General features: G+C 49.5%; 1 protein-coding gene across 1 annotated transcript; it reads right to left on the bottom strand.

Annotated features, from left to right (window-relative positions):
• Positions 1–7160: 7160 nt before the first annotated feature.
• Positions 7161–14462, bottom strand: LOC307199159 (uncharacterized protein). Its single transcript, XM_079946859.1, has 2 exons — positions 14211–14462; positions 7161–10698 (listed from the first exon to the last, which is right to left on the bottom strand). Exon 2 carries the CDS (start codon positions 10677–10679, stop codon positions 8976–8978), a length of 1704 nt encoding a protein of 567 aa, XP_079802985.1. The 5' UTR covers positions 10680–10698; positions 14211–14462; the 3' UTR covers positions 7161–8975.
• Positions 14463–23449: the final 8987 nt, after the last annotated feature.

The raw sequence follows: 23449 nt of genomic DNA, 5'->3' as shown, positions 1-23449 counted from the left end.
AGAATTTACTCTTTTTATGGTGACATTTGAGGGACTGAGGAGGATGGCCTCGTATCTGTTTAAGCGTTGTATTGTGAAGCGTTGACATCCTTGTAAGCTAAGGAGGGTAGCGACAGCATGGGGAACGTTCACGGTTAGTTCGTGTCCTAGGACAGTTTCCTGCGCTTTTTCCAGCAGCAGGGCTGCAGCTGCTACAGCTCTAAGGCACCCCACGTTTCCTAGTACAGTAGTGTCCAACTGAAGGCTATAATAAGCGACGGGCCTATTCCTTCCTTGAAATTGCTGCGTGAGGACACCCGAAGCTACTCCCTTATTTTCGTGCACATATAGAGAAAAGGGTAGTCTGTAGTCCGGGAGTCCGAGGGCAGGTGAGGTTCTCAATTCTCTTTTAATAGATTCAAAGGCTTCAAGCGCCTCTGCAGACCATTGTAGTTGATCTGGGGCATTGTCATGTGTCATTGCTGTAAGGGGGCGGGTGAATTCTCCGTAGCGCGGAATCCATGCTCGGCAGAACCCGCTCATTCCGATGAAACCTCGGAGTTGTCTCTTAGTCTTTGGTAGGGGTAATTTGGTTATCGCCTCAATTCTGTCTGTAGTTAGTGCCCGGGTGCCCTCTCCTAGGATGTGGCCAAGATATTTAACTTCCTTTTTACAATATTGTATCTTTTTCGGGGATACTTTATGTCCTTTTTGTGCTAGTATGTTTAGGAGGGCTATAGTATCCTTTTTGCAGGATTCCAGATCCCGTGCACAGAGTAAAATGTCGTCAACGTAAAGCCTCAGGGCAGAACCTCCGGGTAGGTTTACGTCCGACAAATCCTGATGTAGTATAGATGAGAAGATGGCCGGGGATTCTACATATCCTTGGGGTAAGCGGGTCCACGTTAGTTGCCCTGTCTGCCATGTGAAAGCGAAGAGGAATTGGCTTTCCGGGTGCACGGGGATGCTGAAGAAGGCAGAACATAGGTCTATGACGGAATAGACCACAGTTTCCTCTGGGATGGTGCTCAAAAGATGGTGCGGATTCGCGACTACAGCATGTCTAGGGATGACAAAGGAATTCACCAGCCTGAGGTCCTGTACCAAGCGCCATTTGGTGGGATTTGTATTGGGCTTTTTGACGGGAAGAAGGGGGGTATTACAAGGAGAGGCACATGAGACTAAAACTCCCATCCTCAAGAATTCCTCGATCATCGGGGTCAGTCCGTCTATGGCGTCTGGAGGAAGTGGGTATTGCTTGGTACAGGGGAATGGTAAATCCTTCCTGTAGTTGATCTTTACTGGTATTGCGGACTTTAGGAGTCCGACGGAGGTCGACTCGGTTCCCCATAGGAAAGGGGAAACGCTACTTAGTAATTCGGGTGGAAGATCAATGGGTGTAGTGTGGACTTCCTGTAGGACCCCTTGAAAACTGAAGAGGGATTCATTTGGCATGTGTAAATAAATCCCTTCTTGGCCACATTGTATGGTGGCGTTTAATTTACAGAGCAGATCCCTCCCCAAGAGGTTGACAGGGCTAGATGTCAGTAAGAAGGTGTGCTTAACAGATAGAGGTCCAACGGAAACTTTTGCAGGCTTGGAAAGAGGGCAGTTTCGGGGAATTCCATCCAGTCCCATTACGGTTCTGGTTTCTTCCCCGGGGATCAAATGGCTGTTAGTGAGGGTGGAATAAGTGGCTCCCGTATCTAAGAGGCAATCGTAAGATTGGCCATCGATTTGCATAGTGCAGATCGGATCGGAGGAGGATAGTTGCAAGACGGGGCAAAGAAAAGGGAAAGAGGCGGGATCTGCTTCTAGTTGTCAATGCGACTTATACTCGTCTATCACCATTTCATGGGCTGGATCAATGGTGCGGTTTTCCGGCTTGAAGGGATTTATTGGATCTTGAGTGGGGTTCCTGGGTCTAGGTTGTGGAGGGGGTGGACCCGCACGATGTGGCGGCTGGGTTCTAGGTGGAATATATCCATATGAGGTGTCTGATCCTCTGGGTCTGGGGTAGACAGGGTCCCGATAATCCGTTCTGTAAGTTTTTGTGTCTCCGTACTCTGGTCCTGCAGTGTCAGTTAGGAGGGGGCAAAATTTCCTTATGTGTCCTCTTTCTTCGCATTTGTAACAAATACGTTTGTCTCGGAAGTCAGGTCCCCTTTGGTTGCTTCTGTCTTTGTAAAGGGGGACCCCTCCTGCATAAGCTAATACTCGCGGAGAGTCGGGCCTCTGATCTTTCTTTCTCCGCTCGTCCCTTGAATTAAAGACTGACTTGGCGATGGAAAGAATTTCAGTTATAGTTTTTCCATCATATCCCAGGTGTGAGTTTAGGGCCTTCCGTATATCTGCCGTTGCTTGGTCTTTGAAGAAGCCTTTTACTATGACTTCATGTTGGGGGCTCTCCGGGTCTATCCCGCCCCAGGTTTTAATTGCAGATACCAAGCGGGAGTAATAGTCGGACGGGTGTTCTTCTGGCCCTTGCAGAATGGCTTGGACTTTTGTCCAGTTTACGGTTCGCTGACCAGCAGCTTTGATTCCATCTAAGATGGCCTTTTTAAAAATCTTTAATCCCCATATCCCGTCAGTGGTGTTATAATCCCAGTCCGGATCATTAAGGATCGTCTGGGCGGTTAGAGGGGCCATGGAGGCAGGACGATTTGGCTGGTAGTCTTCTCGGGTTAGAGCCTCCCCCGCCTTTGCTAGTATTTCTCTCTTTTCTGCCTCATTAAAAAGGGCCCCTAGCAGCATGTGCACATCTGCCCAAGTGGGGTTGTGAGTGGAGAAGATGGTGGCCACCTGACGGTGGCATTTGTCAGGGTCATCTCTTAAGGAGGGCATCTTGTCAGACCAGTTCATCAAGTCCGAAGTAAGAAACGGCTGATGAGTAAAAACCATGCGGGGTGGGTCTCCTGCCCTGACTGGGGGTATGGGTAATGCTCGCAGAGGGAAAGCGCCCTCTATGTCTCCGTTTTGCGGAGTATCCTTGTTTCTAGTCCTGCTGGAGACGGGTCCCTCTCTTCCTCCGTTAAGGAGTTGCCCGTTGAGTAAGGGTTCAAGGCCCAAGTCTGCTGGGCCTTCCCTTAAGTTGTGTATATTTGAGGGTGGGTTGGACGGCGAGGTATTCAGTATGTTTTGAGGATGGGCAGTAGCGGGTGGGATGGTTACGCCTTCTCTTAGTCCCGCACCTTGGGAAGGGGTAGCATCGGGTGGATTTGTTACGGCTTCCCTTAGTCCCGCGCCCCCTCCACCAGCTTCTGTTCTGTCACCTGCCCCAGGTCCTGGCGGTCGGGGAGCCCGTGATTCGGGGTAGTAGAAAGGAACGAGGGTCCTTTCCAGCTGTTCCTCCTGGGTTCTGATCTCATCATAGGGAGGGGGTCCGTTGGGTTTTAAAACAGCCATTTGACGGGCAATTTGGGCTTGCTGCCGTTGAAATAGTTCGCGGGCTTCGACAAAGACATTTAGGTAGTATAGTTGACGGGGCTTCTCGTCAGCTAAATAGGACTTAAGTGCTTGCATTCTTGTGAGGTTAAAGGAACCATGAGGTGGCCATTTAGAAAGTGGTTCCAGGTGGTGGGTGAAGGCAACCCACGAGACGTTACAGAGATCCCTCAGTTTAGATTTTGAGAGTCCCTTTCTCCCTCTCAATTCCTTCCAGTTGAGGAGGACAAATTGCAGAGGGGTATCGGAGTCCTCTCTAGAGCAGAAAGGCTTCATAGAAGCCTTGTCGCCAGGAGGAGTCCAGTCAGAGTGTTGGGAAGCGTGGGCTCCCATTTCTTTATCCTACAAAATGGGGTTTCGCTAGCGGCACGTCCTACAGACTAAAGGATAGTCGGACAGGAAATGGGGAGAGAGAGAAAAAGGAAAAAAGAAAGAAAAAAAAGGAGGGGGGTGGAGAGAAGGCAGAGAAATAGTTTTTTTGGTTTTTTTTTTTTCCTCTTTTTTTTTTCTTTTTCAGTAATTAAGGTACCTCGGTTTATCCCTATAGAGCTTAATCTCGTCTACTATTGAACCGTAATTAATCTCACATTCACAACTCTCAAACATCAGCCTTGAACTCACGGGTCTCTCTCTTTACCCGATACACAAACACAAATCCTAGAGTTTCACCGCAGTACTGCTTACACAACTGGTCCTAGTGTGGGGCCCCAATCCGTGAGCCGCCCCTTCTACCCTTCACGACAGCCTCCTGCCTAGCCGTTGTGACTAAGTTCGGAGCCCCTACTGAACGCTTGCGCAGTGCAATGCCAGATTGGGGTCCGAGAAAATGAAAGTTTGGAAAGGAAACAAATGACCTTGCGTTCTCACGTACCCGGGTCATCCCTAACAAAGGTCGCCGGGCAGGAGGGGCGGCTTCATTTGCATGATTAGAGGAGAGAGAGAGGAGAGAGAGTGCTTTGAAGGACGCCTCTGGACGACTCCGAGAGAGGGACGTCAGAGAAAAACGGTAAAGAGCCACGCTTTCCCGGACTCAATTCCAAGACGGAAAACGGGGGAGAAAAGGGATAGAGAGATAAGACGTTCCTGGACGACCCCGAGGGGGAACGTCGGAAAACAGTAAAGTACCACAATTTCCCCGGACACGTTCCGCGTAAGAAATTGGGGGGAGAGAAAGGGAAAGATGAGAGAGAGAGAGAGGAGAGAGAGAGCTTTGAAGGACGCCTCTGGACGACTCCGAGAGAGGGACGTCAGAGAAAAACGGTAAAGAGCCACGCTTTCCCGGACTCAATTCCAAGACGGAAAACGGGGGAGAAAAGGGATAGAGAGATAAGACGTTCCTGGACGACCCCGAGGGGGAACGTCGGAAAACAGTAAAGTACCACAATTTCCCCGGATACGTTCCGCGTAAGAAATTGGGGGGAGAGAAAGGGAAAGATTTTGGCGTTCCTGGACGACCCCGAGGGGGAACGTCAGATAGTAAAGTTCCGCGACCTCCCTGGCCACTTTCCGAAAGGGGAGGATCGGGGGAGAAAAGGATAAAGTTGAACGTTCCTGGCCGACCCCGAGAGGGAACGTTGGAAATGAAAGAAGGAAAGTCTGGCTGTCGTGAGGACGTTTATTTCCACCCGCCACCCAATGTGTTTTCTTCAAACCATACTCACGTTCGAAGATGTCCCCCGCAGATCCCGGGATCCTTTTCTTTTAGCCGGCTTTTACCTCGCCTTTGCTCTCTCTGGTCGGACTTCTGGTGACGGTTGATTACCGCCCGCAAAGAGGAGGCAGGGAGAGGAAGAAAAGGATCCCTGGGCTAAGGTTGCCCAGTGGCGCCCGATCCCCTCTATCTCCCCTCTCACCTCTGCAGGAGAACCAAGTGTCCCTGAGCACGGTCGCCAAAACTGTTACCGGAAAATCCGAGGGCTCTCTTGGACAAATGAAGACACCAACCAGAGCAATTCAGAGCAAAACAGCAGCCAGTAGGCTCGGTCTTTATTTAAGGAAAAGACTGTCGCGACAGGACTTCCACCGCCCACGAGGTGAAGCAAGATGGAAGCCCCGAACAAAGGACGACCCTAACTTTTATTAATTGCTAATCCCCCAAGCTACACCCCCAGAATTACATCATATTTACATCACGATTACATCAAAATTGGGAGGAGTCGAGGAGGGGTTACACAGGTAATCCGAGAGTCCTGACACCTGGCCGGAGCCCCCTCTCCCCATCCCACATGAGTCATTTTCAAAAACAAAAGAAGGGCGAGGTTTCCTGCCCCCTGAGGGGAATCCTGGCCAGAGTCCTTTGTGAGAGTCTGTGCGGAATACACTAAAACATGCCGGTTATTGTGTTCCTGATAGCCTTTCGTCTGGGCCCATCACGATGGCCATCAAGGTGATCACATCAGCTGGGAAGCTCTCCAGAGTACGTGACTGCCCGGTCAAAGGATTATGGCTGCCGTGCATCAGGTCACCCCCCTTCGATAGCCTTTGTAATATGGAGTAGAATAAAAGTGGTCCGATGAAAATCCGAGGTACGGCTGATTTTTGGCGAATTTATGAAGAATATTGTCCTTGTAGTTCAAAGTACTTTCACTTTTCGGAAGCAACTTGCTACATTTTGATTAGATCAGTCACGGTCAATTGAACTCGGAAACATTGTATTGAGAGCTGTCAAGAGGTGAGGGAAAAAGCGCTTGCAGCCTGCAGTACCAGCGTGGCTGCCGCAAGGGGCGCTGTTCGACAATGTTGATTGGCTGAGACGGCCGTTGCTTACCGTAAAGTTCAGGCGGCCGGTCTACTGGCAATAAAGATAGGGCGATGCGGAGCACTATTTTGGAAAGCTGTCAGGTTCGCGCTTCCTTATTTACGGAAGGCTTTCCTTAAGAGATGGCCCTCTAAAGGAACATCTCTAGGGTTAGAGGGGGAGATACGTGTGTGTGAGTATGGTGCTTGTGTGAAACACGTGTTAAGGGGGGGGGTGATTTCCGGCGACAGATAGAAAGCGGCTGCAGAAGCAGGAAAATCCGCTTGGCGGGGGGAGAGATCATTTTCGGGAGGGGGGATCTCCTGCCTGGGAAGCCGCCCCCTCCATCCTTCCCCCCGCTCGCTGAGCTGGAGGTTTTTCCCCGGGGGGGGTGGAGGACAGGGGTGCCTGGCCTGCTCTGTTCCAGGGGGTCACGAAGAGGCGGACACCACTCAACGACTCTACAACAACAACAAAAGGAGCCGAGCTGGATTCCTAGAGAGGAGAGGAAGCGGAGATTTCGCTGCACTTCAACCCCTGCACGTGGGAACTTAAGCCAGTCCCGTGTACACCCGCCGCCCTCGCGCGAGTCAGCGGCCATCTCTCCCTTCTCAGCGGCTCCCGCCCAAGTTCATGTATTTCTCAAACCCCAGAAGAGGCTGGCGGTGCTGCTTGGGCTGCGCTTGGCCCGGGATGCGAGTTGCAAGCCGGTCTGGTCCTCCTCAGCCCCCCCCCCCCCCAGGTCTGCCCGAGAGACTCAGCAGGGGGAGGGGGGGCTTTTGCTGCTGCACCTCCAGAATTATTCTTGGGGGGGGGGGAGGCCAGGAAGATGCTCTGGGAGCAGAGCCCCCTCCTCCGCCTCCAGGGGGCGCACAGAGCAAAGAGACGCCTGGCCGGAGAGAGAGAGGGACGAAGGGGAAGAATCCAGACCCGGGACCCTGTAAGAAATGCCTTGACATTATGACAGCACTTAGGAACGGGCTGCTTACAGACGAAGACATGGTTTGGAAAATCATTTGTATTAGTTTTCAAATACAATATTCCAATAAAAACCTCATTATAACCATGCCAAATTATAATACTATTAATAATATGAATCATTCAAAAGCCAAAGTGTACAATTTAGGTGCCCCCCCCCCCACGTGCTGGAATTGATGGTTTGATTTACTTTATTTCTGCGTTCCAAAATCTTATAGATTTCCACCAAACTCCAGTCAGAAAAACAAACCCTTATACCCCGAATGCAATTTTAACGCCTTCCATTCACATTCACACATTCAATGATTTATAGTCCTACAGCTGAAGCATTTAAACTCTCTCTTTGCTCTTTTTGTTATTCTGTCCATGATGTTTCTTCCTGTCCTTGTAATATATTGTCTATCTTTTGTCAGTTGCTGTTCTCCATCATTCTTTGGGCAGAGCTAGTGTCCCGCTGCTGTTTCAGAAGTTCTCCATTGCTCTGTCCGGAGCTTCAGTGTTTTGCAACATTAGCAGCAGCTGCAAAAATCATAGTGTCCCTAAAAAATATCCTGCTTTCGCCATTTTTCTCTCAGCCCAGGGAATAGAGCAAGCTGTCGAATTTAAAATAACTCAGTAATGAACCTTCTTTGGCAGGCTCACAGCTTCACTTCCAATTAAATTAAATTCAGTTCAGTCCAAGGATGATAAAGACTAGGGAAGAGTCCGCTCTTAAGTTTCCATCATAAACCTTTTGTAGAATAGAGCTTCTCTCCCTTTCCCCCCTTTTTTATTTTTACTTTACACACACAAGTCCATTTGATGTTATATTCCATCTCTGCAATCCATTTTTCACTGCTAGACATTGTTTGGATAAACATGACAACATCTGGAATGAGTTTATGGCTATTAACATCTACATGTGTATTAGGATAACAACCCTGTATCAATTTATATAAGAATGTTTCAGAGTATATTGCATTGTATTTTTGTATCTTGTTCTTTTTTCTGACACATCTTTGTTATCCCACATTCCCCCTTTTTTCTCTGTATCACTTAATTTTTTTATACCTGAAATTATTTCAATAAAATATTAACATTGCAGAGAGAGAGGGGGGGGGGGGAGAGAGAACGGCCCATCTAGTTCAGCATCCTGCTCTCCTGAAGGTTTAGCCCCCTGGCAGGACTCGAACGCAAGACCAATGCTCTCCCCTCCTGCAGCTCCCAGCACCTGCTAACCAGAAGAACTGCTGCCTCCAGCTGTGGGGGCAGGGCATAATCACGACATGCAAAACTAATATTGTTTAATGATTATGCAATTCTACTTTTACTTGTCCCTCCCCCCCCAAAAAACCCAACTTCCACTTATTCCAACTAGTTAAAAGCTTTTCCAGATATATAGTAAATTATCCTAAATATTAAGAAAGCATGAGCTGTTTAACCATTAGAGCTGTGCAGAGTCACCCTGATCTCCCCTGGATCAGTCAGGCCAGGGGTCAAGCACCCCAGATCCAGCCCCAGATCAGTTCAGGGACAGAGCTAATGTTTAAGTAGGGAGTGGTTTAACCCCTAATTAAATGTGCAATCTGGAGGGGGGAGGAGGAGATTCTGCATCTCTTCTCCGCCTACAGAGAGGAAGAGTAGCAGTAGGGAGACAGTGCTTTGATGAAGGTAAGAAACACTTTATTTTTCCAAGTCTGCCCTGTGACATTTTAGAACAATATATCTGATATCGTTCTAACAACATTGAACAGGTCAGTGTAGATCCAGCCTCAGAGTCCCTGCACTTAGCAAAAAGGATATGGGGGGGGGGCGCTTATACAGAGATCTAAGGCTGAACAGCTGTTGTGTTGCCCCTTCATTTCGGGAGAATATTCATCGCCTTTCTCTTCCAATATCTGGCTAACAAGCGGAATTTGCTTTTGTCCCCCCGTTCGCTCATCATCTCCTCCTCCTCTGGTAGCAGAGCCTCCTTATTTGCAATCTTCTGTATGATCTCTGCTTCTTTCTTCACGTCCTTGAGCAACTGAATCCTTTTCTGATATCCAAGCTTGCGTTCCTCCTCTTCGGACGCAATGAGCATGTCGATGTATTCTGGAGTGGAGAGCGGGTTGGGCTTCAGGGCAATTTCCTGCAGGCGCCGCAAGCTTTGAGACGCTCTCTCGATGTTTTCGAACAAATTTTCTCTTACCTCGATGTACTCCTGGCTGAGGTGCCAAATCAGCTCCTCCGCTGTCATAACCCCATGGCAGGCGTACTCATATTTTTTCTTCAGGTCCGCATATGTCTTCTTCTCTTTCCTTATTTCGTCCTTAAATTGGTAATCCTGGTTGCAGTGGTCACTGGCTGAGCACTTGCCGGGACAAACGTTGCATTTTCCTGAGTAGAAACTAATAGCGGAGCAAAAGCGGTTCAGCAGGTTCCAGGTATGCCAGCAAGGATAGTGGCAGGTGAACTTGCAGTTCTTGCAGTTGGTTGCATATTGATGAGCTCCAGAGAGGTCTTGCCTCACTTTGACGGTGACTGGGAACTCATACTCAAAATCTCTGTTGGCCGCCATGTCAGCTTTGTGCTGGTCAAGGACTTGTTCCGTTTCCTTCAGTTCTTCCAGTTTGACCAGCCCGGTTTTGATCTGGGGCAGCAGGCCCTGCACAACCGTCTCCAACTCTTTCCGCTCCCTGAGAACTTCCTTCGTCAAAGACAAACTCCTCGTGTTCATTTTGCTTAGTGAGTCAAAGTAGGTCTTCATGCTGATCAAACCCATTTTCCAAAACATTTCGTCAAAGTTAGGGCTCTCCCCGTCCCCCACGACATTGTTGGCAAACAGGGCGGAATTGTTGAATTTGAAATGCACGGGGTTCCCCTTGCCATCTTTGGCACATGGAACGTTGGCCGTCTTAATGGCCTCAAGGACCAGGGGAGTCTGTGAATCTGCAAAGGTGATCAGGAACTGGATGTTCTCCTTGATATCTTTCCCAAAGATGGAGAGCACGGAATCAAAGACGTATTTCTCGGCTGCTGTTAAGCGGTTTGTGGAAGCCTTGACCACAAAGCAGACACAATCGATGTGGTCGATTCCTCCTGGGATGGAGAAAAACTCCCGGATCTTCTCCACTAACTTTTTGTCCTGCTCTATTCCTCTCGTGTCTCCGAATCCTGGAGTGTCAACAAAAGTGAGGGAGCAAGGGATCTTGAGACCCTCTTGATAGTTCACCACATAAGCCATCACTTCAGATGTCTGGCTTTCTGCTTGGTTTCTGCCGGTCACTTCATCAATAAGTTTGAACCGGAATTCATCTCCCCATTGCACGCCCAGGATATAATTGATCATCCCATTGATGAGAGTGGTTTTCCCGGATCCAGACGCTCCCATCATCATGATCACTTTGTTGGCGATCTGCAAGTTCTCTTTGCCTAGATGGTACTTTGGAGACATTTCAGACGCCTTTTTCAGTTTTAATGCATAAACAGAAGGGTCACCCCTTTCTACAAGGATACTTTCTTTGAGATATTTCTGAGGTGGTTTGATTTTACTTCTTTCCTGTGTTCTGGATGACGCCATCTTCTTTTTAACAAACTTGCTGTCACAATTAAAAGATAAACACATGCATTAGAAAAATAAATGTACTCTTCTTCCTATCATTATGATTTTATTGCTTTCGACACACATCTCAGGAAAAAGTACAAAATGTAATAAAAACAGTTCAAAAACATTCTAAAACAAATAGTAGCAACTTACAAAAAAAAACCCAGTGCCAAGCAGACTATCAAGGCACAAACTTGTTGGAACAGAAAAATGTTTTCTATTTTTTTCTGGGTGCCTGTCCTATCTTGACAGAAATGCTGTTCCACAGATCAGAGGCAGCCACACTAAAAGCCCTGCTCTGAGTTACCAGTTAGAACCTGGGTGCATATATCGGGTAAGAATTTCTCAGTTATCAAAGAAACAAACAAACAAAATCAGGACTGTCCCAAGTCGGAACATTCAGGTGTCATTCCAGTAATGCAGAGAATTGGGCCCCTTCCAACTCTGCAATTCTATGACTATGATTTGGAGCATATGGGAGACCCAAATGCCGTCATCCCACTCACCCCAAAGTAACATAACTCACACATCCCCCGCCCCAAAGTCTCTGCTGTGGTGCTGAAGGAGCCAAATTGTTCAGAACGAAACAGACTTGATTCCCATCACTTGGGGGTAACCAAGGGCAGAGGTGAAATCCCCCACTGCCATGTTATGTCTTAGCCACCATGTTGCATTCTGAACCCTATCCATATGGAAGCCACCCTTCCCAAGAAGGCTTCTGGTCTCACCAAGCATCCACTAGTCTACTTGTGAGGTGACAAGGGTTAGGCCCAACATGACCACAGGGCTCATTCGCAGTGAGAGCCGGGCTCTCAACCAGGCCCTCTGGCTTGCAGCCAGCTGAGATGCTATGGTTGACACCCGGAATTTAAAATGTTAACTATTAGCAAAGAGGTTTTTGGATCCTGGGCTGTTGTTTTTTGGCCAGAGTGTGTAGGTGTGTACTGCCGCTGCACCCTTGCTTTGCAAAAAGCAAATAACCAAACATTTATTCTTGCATCAAAAGACACCTACACCCTGACACCAATCACCCTCTTCTTTCTGTTTCCAAATACACTTTGCCAGGTGCTCAGGTCACCTCTTAAAAATCATTTCCTTGTCTTCTCCAAGGGCCTTCCTAATGGCCTTCTCCATGGCCTTCCTAATCTCAGTCATCTAAAGATATGGACAATTTGCCCTTTGCTTCCTGCTCTCTTCCTCTGTTTACAGAGTCCCTCTCCCCAGCTATCCAACTCATGTAGAAATATTGAATGTCGGAAACTGGAAAACATTCTTTTGTGTGTCTTGGGAGGGGTGTGTGTTTCAGAGTTTACTTTCAGACAGAGGGAGACATGCCGGGAGTGAGAGGCAGAGAGAAGCAATCCCATGCTGATGCAGCAAGTTGGCAGCAGCAGAATAGACCCAGCGGTGGAGAAGAAATTGAAATTGAAATACTTTATTGTCACTTGTACAACTTGTATACAGTGAGATTACACAAGCACCCCCCACTCAGCTCTCTTGGTCTTAATTCCCCTTGTTTACTGACCCACACCCACCAAACCCGAAAGTCAGTTGCCCTGTTGTTCTCTTCATTCAGCAGCCCAGCAGCCCACGGACAGAAGCTGTTCTTTTTTAAAAATATATATATATATTTATTTGCTTTTACAGAAGATAAATAACATCAAGGAAAAAAAAAAGGAAAAAATTAAAAATAGAAATTCCAGCTTTTAAATTGATATTTGCAAAACTTTCTTTCCAGACTTCCTCCCGCCTCCCTTTTTTGTGTTCCTCTTTACTCAATCAGATACAGCAAATCCTTACCCACTTTCAAAGCTCATTTCTGATTATTAAAATCTTTCTATTATGTCTCCAATCCTTCCTCCTTATGTTTAAACACCTTTAACATATTATTTACTTTTGACATAATATAACTTTAGTCTTTCACCTTTTTTCAATTACATTTTTACATAACTTTTAAACCTATATCACTAATGCCGTATTATTTTTAAATCCAACATCGTTTTAGCACTCATAAACTTTACAGTGTTTCTGTAGATAATCTTTAAACTTCTTCCAGTCCTCTTCCACCGCTTCTTCTCCCAGGTCTCGGATTCTGCCAGTCATTTCTGCCTGAGCTGTTCTTCACCCTGTTGGTGTGACTAATCATGCTTCTATATCTTCTGCCCGAGGGCAGGAGATCAAGAAAGTGCCGGCCAGGGTGTGAATAATCATCCCTGAGAATTTTCCTCACTCTCCTGAGGCAACGTTCTGCTGCTATTTCATCCAGTAGATTTACGGGACAGCCCATAATATCTTGTGCTGAGTTGTATTTGATACCCTGATTTATCACTATCTGAGGGAGTCTCAAAGCGGCTAACATTCTCCTTTCCCTTCCTCCCCCACAACAAACACTCTGTGAGGTGAGTGGGGCTGAGAGACTTCAGAGAAGTGTGACTGGCCCAAGCTCACCCAGCAGCTGCATGTGGAGGAGCGGAGACTCAAACCCGGTTCCCCAGATTACGAGTCTACCGCTCTTAACCACTACACCACACTGGTGCCCTCCCAGGTGCGGGATAGCTGCTCAGGTGCACGGAGCAGTAAATGCGCCGTGCAGCCGGGGGCGAAGCAAGCTGCCCACAGGGGTGGAATGAGCCACCAATGGCGGACATTTAGTGTGCTGCCCGCCTGCGACTCCTAAGCCTCCCCCAGCTGGCAAAATGAAAGGGAAAGGGGGGAATGCCACCAGCAAAGCGGCGCAGCTCCCCCTGACAGAGAAGACACCCGGGGCGATCCACCCCCACCGCACCCCATTCCTCTGCCCCTGAATAGACCATGTGGGCTACAGTCTCTTATCCTCCTGTCTGTCTTTGCTTGTTTCTTAACTGAGTCACAAGTCCACACGGATTTTCCCTTGCGGCTGGGATTTGGGACTCTTGGGATTATTTTCAAAGTTTTTGGAGGGACTTCAGTGGCAACTAACAGAGAGAGAGAGAGAGAGAGAGAGAGAGAGAGAGCCCTCTCTATGCTGGTCTTGCAGTAAAAATTGCAGTTGTCGTGGTTGCATTTTGTTTTTCCTTTTAATTTACATTTAACTAACATTTCCATGTTAATCTTTCTGTAAAGCTGGTAAAAACTACTGTATGGGAGGCTTCAAAAGCAATAATGAGAGGTCAAATAATTCAAAAGGCATCATTAAAATAAGCAAAGGGAGAAGGCAACTTATGGTCCAAACTGAGCAGCTGTGGGGGTTGCTCTACAAAAACATTATAGAAAATTAGAGGTATTAAGAAAACAATATGGTCTCATAAACTGTGCTCAAACAGAAAAAAAACACTGAGGTTTGTAATACAGTGTTTCTTTGGAAAAGGAAACAAACCTGGCAAATTGTTACCAGATTTTCTAACAAAGAGCAATATAAAAAAAAAAAAGCCGCACAACCATCTTCCCCACTTCTCCATTGTCTCTTGAGACAGACAGATGCCAACATCCCGTTCCCACGCAATCACCCTGCAGCAGCTCCAATCTCACCTTTTCTCTCTTTTCCAGATTTCCAGGGTCCTGGTGAAATCTGAGAGGAGAAATTGCACTCTACTCTGCTCTTAGTGGTTCCTGGCTCCTGCTGTTTGCTTCTCCTTGCCTACTTAAATACCCTTCCCACTGCACACCCCACCCAGTTCTTCCAGAGTCCTCATTGCCCTGGTTATTATGGGTGGCTGTCTGCAGAATCATTCATCCCGCCCAGAGGCGGAGCTAGCTGCTCTGGCACCCAGGGGCGGGGCCATGGAGGCAGGGCAAGTGTCCCAGGGGGCGAGATGCCCGTGGGGGCTGAGCAAGCCTCCCATGGCGGGCTGCTTCCTGGGCGGCAGTGGGGAGGGAGCTGCACCACTTGGCCCGCAGCCTTCCTCCCTTCCCTCTTCCTTTTGACAGCTTGGAGGAGGCTTTCCTTCCCAAGAAAGCAGCCCAGGAGTGGGGGGCAATGGCATGCCCCCCACCCGCAACTCCCAAACCTCCCCTGAGCTGTCAAAATGATGGGGGAAGGGGGGAAGGCTGCCGGTAGGGCAGCACAGCTCTGCTTCTTCCCTCAATGGCTTGGGATGGGCTTGGGAGTCTCAGGTGGGCAGGTAGCACGCCAAATGTCACCCCTCTCAGTGATGACACCCCGGGCGAGCCACCCCCACCGGCCCCCTTCCTTCGTCCCTGATCCCACCTCCCCTGTCGTGGAATCACAGAACTGAAGAGTTGAAAGGTACCCAACTCCTGCAATGTCATGCAGGAATCTCAGCTAAGCAATCCAGCCTCAGTTTAATAACCTCCAATGAAGGTGAGACCAGCTCTTATCACCAGGAAGTTCTCCCTCGTGTCTAGTAAGAATCACCTTTCTGGTAATTTGAAACCTTTGGCCTGGGTGCAGCAAGAAATGAACTTTTCCCGGAAAGAGCGATCTGAAGTTTACAGCATGTTATTCCCTGAGGGAGAATTATCTAAAATGATTTACAGGTGTTATCTGACTCCAAGTAGGCCTGCTAAGATGTATAAGGCTGAATCAGATAAGTGCTGGAGGTGCAATGAGGTCGAGGGGACGTTACTTCATATGTAGTGGACCTGTACAAGGGTAAAAGAGTATTGGGAAATAATTTATAATGAATTTTAAAAAATGTTTAAAAGCACTTTTCCAAAAAAGCCAGTGTCCTTTTTGTTGGGGATAATTCAGACGGAAATTCCCAGGTGTCAAAAAAGGTTATTTCTGTATGTCACTACTGTGGCCCATGTTTTGTTAGCCCCAAAATGGAAAAGGAGCGAGGTCCCAACCAAAGAAGAATGGCAACTTAAGCTGATGGAATATGTGCAGCTTGCAGACCTAACATATAGAATAAGAGAACAAGAATATATAGTGGCACCTCTACTTACAGACGCGATCCGTTCCAGGGTGCCGTTTGTACCCCAAAAAGTCCGTAAGTAGAGTGCTGCACATGCGCGTGGCACGATATAGCGCTCCTGCACATGTGCGAAGTGCACAGATTGCTCCTGCGCATTTGTGAAGTGGCGAACTTCCGGGTTTGCCACATTCATAACCAGAAAAAACACAACATGAAGCAAACGCAGCTCAAGGTATGACTATATTTAAAGAAGACTGGGAGGTATTGGGGGGGGGGAATTGTGTACACCTGAAAACGTTGGCAGCATTAAGATAAATTCAACAATGTATATAAGTTTTGATGGATGTAATAATGGAATACTGAATGGTTTAATTTATATAAGATATGTGGGGATTTATGTTATGCAAAATGAACCATGGGAAGAGAAGAAGGGAAGTCATCAGTATTTTAAGGTTGTTTAAATGAATATTCTAAATTGTAAAACAGAAGATTTAATAAAAATTATAAACAAAAAACAAAAAAAAAACCCCGCCAAGCTTCTATTCCCTCCTCTCGTCTAAGTGGCAGCGCTCCAGCTAGTCAAACATGACTGTCCCATCACCTCCGAGTCTTCTCTTTTTCAGGTGAAACATACCCACTCATTCCTTTTCATCTTCCAAATGCATTCCTCTCCATGAATGTAGCCAGGGGTTGGGGTGAGGCAGCTGCCCCCCCAAAAAAAAATCAAGTAAAAGAATGAAAATACTTAACTAAAAGTATAAATTGTAGAAAGATTTGGGCAGGTTGTTCTGAGCACTTGGGGTAAAAATAAAAGAAAAAGCAATTTAAAACAACTGTTGTTGAGACATTTCATTCTGAATCTGCTAGACAGAGCCAGACAGAGGATAATGACAGGTGGGTTTCTGCCCCCCCCCCCAGCACAAATACTGGCTGCCCTTCTGGCCTGGGTGAAACTAAAAGCATTATTTTCTGTGTGCGCGCAGGCTATGAGTCACTGAAAAGTCCCTGTGTCAGGGATGAGAAAGGGACAACAAAAATTCACAAGTTTTTTAAAACAACTTACCGTATTTCTAAGCACCCTGATTGGCTCTCAGCCAAATACGGAGGGAGGTGTGTTTCCTCCAACCGTTTGCTCTTCCAAAAGTGTGTCTGTGCCCACGCTCCCAAACACTTATCTGTGTTTACCTCCAACCACTTGTCACCACTCCCTTTCAGAACCCGCCTCCTTGGTCACCTTCCTGGAAACACACCTATTTCGAGAAGCTATTCAAATAAAAAGTTGGATGGCAGTGTGTGGGTTTGTTTGTTTTTTTATATAGCTGGTTGAGTGTGGAGAGTTTAACTGGAGCGGCATGGCTCATTTTCCTACAGAACAGGTTGAAACCTGAATTTCAGATGGGAGCAGGGAGGCCACAGAGTGAAAACAGAGCAGAAGTTAAATGAGGTGGGGGGAAGCACAGCCACAGGTACAAGATTGATATTGGGGCTGGAGCACCCCCTCTTAGTTCAAAGGGTTGGTGCTGACCTTGAAAGCCCTAAACGGCCTTGGTCCAGTATACCTGAAGGAGCATCTCCACCTCCATCGTTCTGCCCAGACACTGAGGTCCAGCTCCGAGGGCCTTCTGGCGGTTCCTTCCCTGTGAGAAGCCAAGTTACAGGGAACCAGGCAGAGGGCCTTCTCGGTGGTGGCGCCTGCCCTGTGGAACGCCCTCCCATCAGATGACAAGGAGATGAGTAACTATATAACCTTTAGAAGACGCCTGAAGGCAGCCCTGTTTAGGGAAGTTTTTAGTGTTTGAAGTTCTATTGTGCTTTTAATTCTGTTGGGAGCCACCAGAGTGGCTGGGGAAACCCACCAAGATGGGCAGGGTATAAATAAATGAGTAGTAGTAGTAATCTTATCACGTCTGTTCTGCCCCCCTAACAAAATCCTGCCCCCCCAAAAAAAAATTTGGCTATGCCCATGATGGCAGGGGGTTAGACTAGATTACCCTCATGGCCCCTTTCAACTCTACCATTCTCTGTTTACTGCTTCTTAAGAAGCATATTAGAAGACTACCAGAATGAAAGGGGCAGGGAAACAGAAGAGCTGAAATGGGTAGCAGGACTTTATTTTATTATTCTTTTTCTACTAATAATAATCCACCTTTCCTCCACAGAGCTCAAGACACCATGCATGGTTATTATTATTTTATTTATTATTTATATACCGCCCTAAACCTGGAGGTCTCACAGAATAAAATCAAAATATAAAACCACAAAATACATAATCAAAATATGAACAACCCCAGACCCAGACAACCCTATTTTCCAGGGACGGTCCTGGATTTACAGAACCCATCCCAGTTTCTGATTCCTGGAATGTCCTGCTTTTCCTTAGGATGTCCCTATTTTCTTTGGAGAAATGTTGGAGGGTCTGGAGTTATGTGACCCCGGAACCAAGGCGATAAGGAACTATAGAACATTAGAAGACATCTGAAGGTAGCCCAGTATTTTTTTAATGTCCATTGTCTTATTATGTTTTTATATATGTTGGAAGCTGCCCAGAGTGGCTGGATAGACAGGAGGAGGAGGACGACGACACCCTCATTTTCATCATAGGAATATTGGAGAATAGGACTCTCCTGTGTGGGTGTCTGAGGGCCCTGCTCCTTCCTGCCACTCACCATCTGGCCTGGGGCGGGGCCTGAAGCCTCACAGGGACTGCTGGACTCTGCTGCCCAGGAGGACTCTCCTGTATGTGAGTGTCTGAGGGCCCTGCTCCTTCCTGCCACTCACCATCTGGCCTGGGGTGGGGCCTGAAGCATCATAAGGACTGCTGTGCTCTGCTGCCCAGGAGGACTCTCCTGTATGTGAGTGTCTGAGGGCCCTGCTCCTCCCTGCCACTCACCATCTGGCCTGGGGCGGGGCCTGAAGCCTCATAAGGACTGCTGGACTCTGCTGCCCAGGAGGACTCTCCTGTATGTGAGTGTCTGAGGGCCCTGCTCCTTCCTGCCACTCACCATCTGGCCTGGGGTGGGGCCTGAAGCCTCATAAGGACTGCTGTGCTCTGCTGCCCAGGAGGACTCTCCTGTATGTGAGTGTCTGAGGGCCCTGCTCCTTCCTGCCACTCACCATCTGGCCTGGGGCGGGGCCTGAAGCATCATAAAGGACTGCCGGACTCTGCTGCCCAGGAGGACTCTCCTGTATGTGAGTGTCTGAGGGCCCTGCTCCTTCCTGCCACTCACCATCTGGCCTGGGGTGGGGCCTGAAGCCCCATAAGGACTGCTGTGCTCTGCTGCCCAGGAGGACTCTCCTGTATGTGAGTGTCTGAGGGCCCTGCTCCTTCCTGCCACTCACCATCTGGCCTGGGGCGGGGCCTGAAGCATCATAAAGGACTGCCGGACTCTGCTGCCCAGGAGGACTCTCCTGTATGTGAGTGTCTGAGGGCCCTGCTCCTTCCTGCCACTCACCATCTGGCCTGGGGTGGGGCCTGAAGCCCCATAAGGGCTGCTGTGCTCTGCTGCCCAGGAGGACCCTCCTGCGTGGGTGTCTGAGGGCCCTGCTCCTTCCTGCCACTCACCATCTGGCCTGGGCGGGGCCTGAAGCCCCATAAGGGCTGCTGTGCTCTGCTGCCCAGGAGGACCCTCCTGCGTGGGTGTCTGAGGGCCCTGCTCCTTCCTGCCACTCACCATCTGGCCTGGGCGGGGCCTGAAGCCCCATAAGGGCTGCTGTGCTCTGCTGCCCAGGAGGACCCTCCTGCGTGGGTGTCTGAGGGCCCTGCTCCTTCCTGCCACTCACCATCTGGCCCGGGGCGGGGCCTGAAGCCCCATAAGGACTGCTGTGCTCTGCTGCCCAGGAGGACTCTCCTGCGTGGGTGTCTGAGGGCCCTGCTCCTTCCTGCCACTCACCATCTGGCCCGGGGCGGGGCCTGAAGCCCCATAAGGACTGCTGTGCTCTGCTGCCCAGGAGGACTCTCCTGCGTGGGTGTCTGAGGGCCCTGCTCCTTCCTGCCACTCACCATCTGGCCCGGGGCGGGGCCTGAAGCCCCATAAGGACTGCTGTGCTCTGCTGCCCAGGAGGACTCTCCTGTGTGGGTGTCTGAGGGCTCTGCTCCTTCCTGCCACTCACCATCTGGCCTAGGGCGGGGCCTGAAGCCCCATAAGGACTGCTGTGCTCTGCTGCCCAGGAGGACTCTCCTGCGTGGGTGTCTGAGGGCCCTGCTCCTTCCTGCCACTCACCATCTGGCCCGGGGCGGGGCCTGAAGCCCCATAAGGACTGCTGTGCTCTGCTGCCCAGGAGGACTCTCCTGCGTGGGTGTCTGAGGGCCCTGCTCCTTCCTGCCACTCACCATCTGGCCCGGGGCGGGGCCTGAAGCCTCACAGGGACTGCTGTGCTCTGCTGCCCAGGAGGACTCTCCTGCGTGGGTGTCTGAGGGCCCTGCTCCTTCCTGCCACTCACCATCTGGCCTAGGGCGGGGCCTGACAGGCCTGACAGGGACGATTGCTGTCACTGCTGCTGCGGCCCAGGGGGATCCGGAGGGGTGCAGAGTTCTTTTTAAAATGTTTTAAAATTTTCCTTTTCCTTTTTATTTCATTATTATTATTATTATTGTCATTATTATTACTGTATATGCAGGGATGGGGTGGGGGTGGGATGGATGTTTAGTTGGGAATTTGTTTTGATTTTGATGGATTTGTAATTTTTGGAGTTTTTTATTTGTATTGTTTTTTGTTTTTTGGGGTTTCTTTTTTGTTTTGTTTTCAATGTTTTAAGGTCTTATTTTGTTCTTAAGGGGAGGGGTCAGGGCTGCCGGGGAGTGGGTCCCAGCCAACAAAATGGCTGCGGCATGTTCCACGGGGGGGATGCGTTGGGACAACCGATCTCAGTGATCTCGGGTAGGAGGAGGAGTTACGCTAAGACCAGACCATGTCATTACAGAGGAGGCAGGTTTAGTCGTTGTCTGAGGACTATCCCTGCCTCCAGGTCTGGTCCTGACCAGATGGATACTAGAATCAGCAAGGGATACCCACATGACCTGAAGGTGCTGCTGTGCAATGCCAGGTCAATGATTCATAAGACCACTGCCATCCATGACCTGATCATGGATGGGGGATTTGACCTGGCATGTGTAACAGAGACTTGGTTGAATGAAGCGGATGGGCCTGTTCTTGCTGCTGCTTGTCCACCAGGTTTCTCTTACGCACAGCAACCCAGGCCTTGTGGGCGGGGAGGGGGGGTTGCAGTGATTTTTAGGAAGTCATTAGTTTGCACCAGGCGTCCTATTGGGAAGACCCAGTTCTCTGAGTGCATGTTCTGGAAGTTGGGCAATAGGGGCAGTACAGGATTCCTTTTGGTGTACCGACCTCCCCGCTGCACCAAGGATTCCCTGCCCGAGCTGCTTCAGGTCGTGGCGGATGTTCTCCTGGAGACACCTAGTTTGGTTGTCCTAGGGGATTTTAATATCCATGCCGACACGACCTTACAAGGGGCCGCTCGGGAATTCGTGGAAAGCATGGCCTCCATGGGGCTGTCCCTGAATAAGTCTGGCCCAACCCATAGCCGCGGACATGCCTTGGACCTGGTGTTTACCTCTACGGATGTTGGTGACCTGACACTAACTAAAAGTGAAACAAAAGAAGTGCCATGGTCAGATCACTTCCTGGTGCAACTGGACTTCTCCGCGACCCTTCCCCTCTGCAGGGAGGTGGGACCGATTCGGATGGTCCGCCCCCGCCACTTAATGGATCCAAATGGTTTCCAGAGAGTGGTAGGGGATGCTTTATCCCATGTTGATGGCCTTTCAGCTGATTCCCTGGTGGCCCGCTGGAATGTGGAGTTAACCAGGGCTATTGACTGTTTGGCTCCGAAGCACCCTCTCCGATTGCATGGAGCCCGGAGAGCCCCGTGGTTTTCCACGGATCTGAGGGCAATGAAACAATCGTTGAGACGGCTAGAGCGCCGGTGGCGGATAACTCATTCTGAAGCTGACCGGACACAGGTTAGAGCTCAATGTCGAGCCTACCAAGTGGCGGTAGCGACGGCGAAGAAGACTTTCTTCACCGCCTCTATTGCATCTGCAGAAAACAGCAGCAGGAGACTTTTTCAGGTGGTCCGCAATTTAGCAGAACCACCTGCTACATCAGGGCCCAGTACGGGCCACATGATCTCCTGCAATGATTTTGCAAAGTTTTTTGCAGATAAAGTCGCTCAGATTCGGGAAGAGGTAGACGCCACCGTGGGAGCAGGGCCGGGGCGGGAGAGTGCTAGAGTCCTGTCTAGTCAAATTGCATGGGATCAATTCCAATCTGTTACCTCCGAGGATGTGGACAGGCTGCTTGGACGAGTGAAACCAACCACCTGTCTCCTTGATCCTTGCCCATCCTGGCTTATAAAAGCTAGCCGGGAAGGACTGGGCGATGGGCTTCGTGGGGTGGTGAATGCTTCCCTCCGTGAGGGAGCCTTCCCAGACCCGCTGAAAGAGGCGGTTATCAAACCACTTCTTAAAAAACCATCTTTAGATGCGGCCACGATGGCCAGCTATCGCCCAGTCTCAAATCTTCCATTCTTGGGCAAGGTGATTGAGCGAGTGGTTGCTGAACAACTCCAGGCACGCCTGGAAGAAGTGGACCATTTGGATCCCTTCCAGTCGGGATTCAGGCCTCATCATGGGACTGAAACTGCCTTGGTCGCACTGGTTGATGATCTCCGGTGGGCTAGGGACAAAGGTGAGAGCTGTTTCCTAGTTCTGCTGGATCTCTCAGCGGTGTTTGATACCATCGACCATAACATCCTTCTGGACCGTCTTGAGGGGCTGGGAGCTGGGGGCACTGTCATACAGTGGTTCCGCTCCTTCCTCCTGGGCCGTGTTCAGAAAGTGGTGGTGGGGGATGAGTGTTCAGACCCCTGGGCTCTCACTTGTGGGGTGCCTCAGGGTTCTGTCCTCTCCCCCATGCTTTTCAACATTTACATGCAGCCGCTGGGAGAGATCATCAGGGGGTTTGGGCTGGGTGTTCATCAGTATGTGGATGATACCCAGCTCTACCTCTCTTTCAAATCAGAACCAGTGAAGGCGGTGAAGGTCCTGTGTGAGTGTCTGGAGGCGGTTGGAGGATGGATGGCGGCTAACAGATTGAGATTGAATCCTGACAAGACAGAAGTACTGTTTCTGGGGGACAGGAGGCGGGCAGGTGTGGAGGACTCCCTGGTCCTGAATGGGGTAACTGTGCCCCTGAAGGACCAGGTGCGCAGCCTGGGAGTCATTTTGGACTCACAGCTGTCCATGGAGGCACAGGTTAAATCCGTGTCCAGGGCAGCTGTGTACCAGCTCCATCTGGTACGCAGGCTGAGACCCTATCTGCCTGTGGACTGCCTCGCCAGAGTGGTGCATGCTCTGGTTATCTCCCGCTTGGATTACTGCAATGCACTCTACGTGGGGCTACCTTTGAAGGTGACCCGGAAACTACAACTAATCCAGAACGCAGCAGCCAGACTGGTGACAGGGAGCGGCCACCGAGACCATATAACACCGGTCTTGAAAGACCTACATTGGCTCCCAGTACGTTTCCGAGCACAATTCAAAGTGTTGGTGCTGACCTTGAAAGCCCTAAACGGCCTCGGTCCAGTATACCTGAAGGAGCGTCTCCACCCCCATCGTTCTACCCGGACACTGAGGTCCAGCACCAAGGGCCTTCTGGCGGTTCCCTCACTGCGAGAAGCCAAGTTACAGGGAACCAGGCAGAGGGCCTTTTCGGTAGTGGCGCCCTCCTTGTGGAATGCCCTCCCACCAGATGTCAAAGAGAACAACAACTACCAGACTTTTAGAAGACATCTGAAGGCAGCCCTGTTCAGGGATGCTTTTAATGTTTGATGTATCATAGTATTTTAATATTCTTTTGGAAGCCGCCCAGA

This window comes from Podarcis cretensis (assembly GCF_951804945.1).
Source record: "Podarcis cretensis genome assembly, chromosome: 12".
Taxonomy (NCBI): Eukaryota; Metazoa; Chordata; class Lepidosauria; order Squamata; family Lacertidae; genus Podarcis; species Podarcis cretensis.
This window is presented reverse-complemented; position numbering and strand designations above follow the sequence as displayed.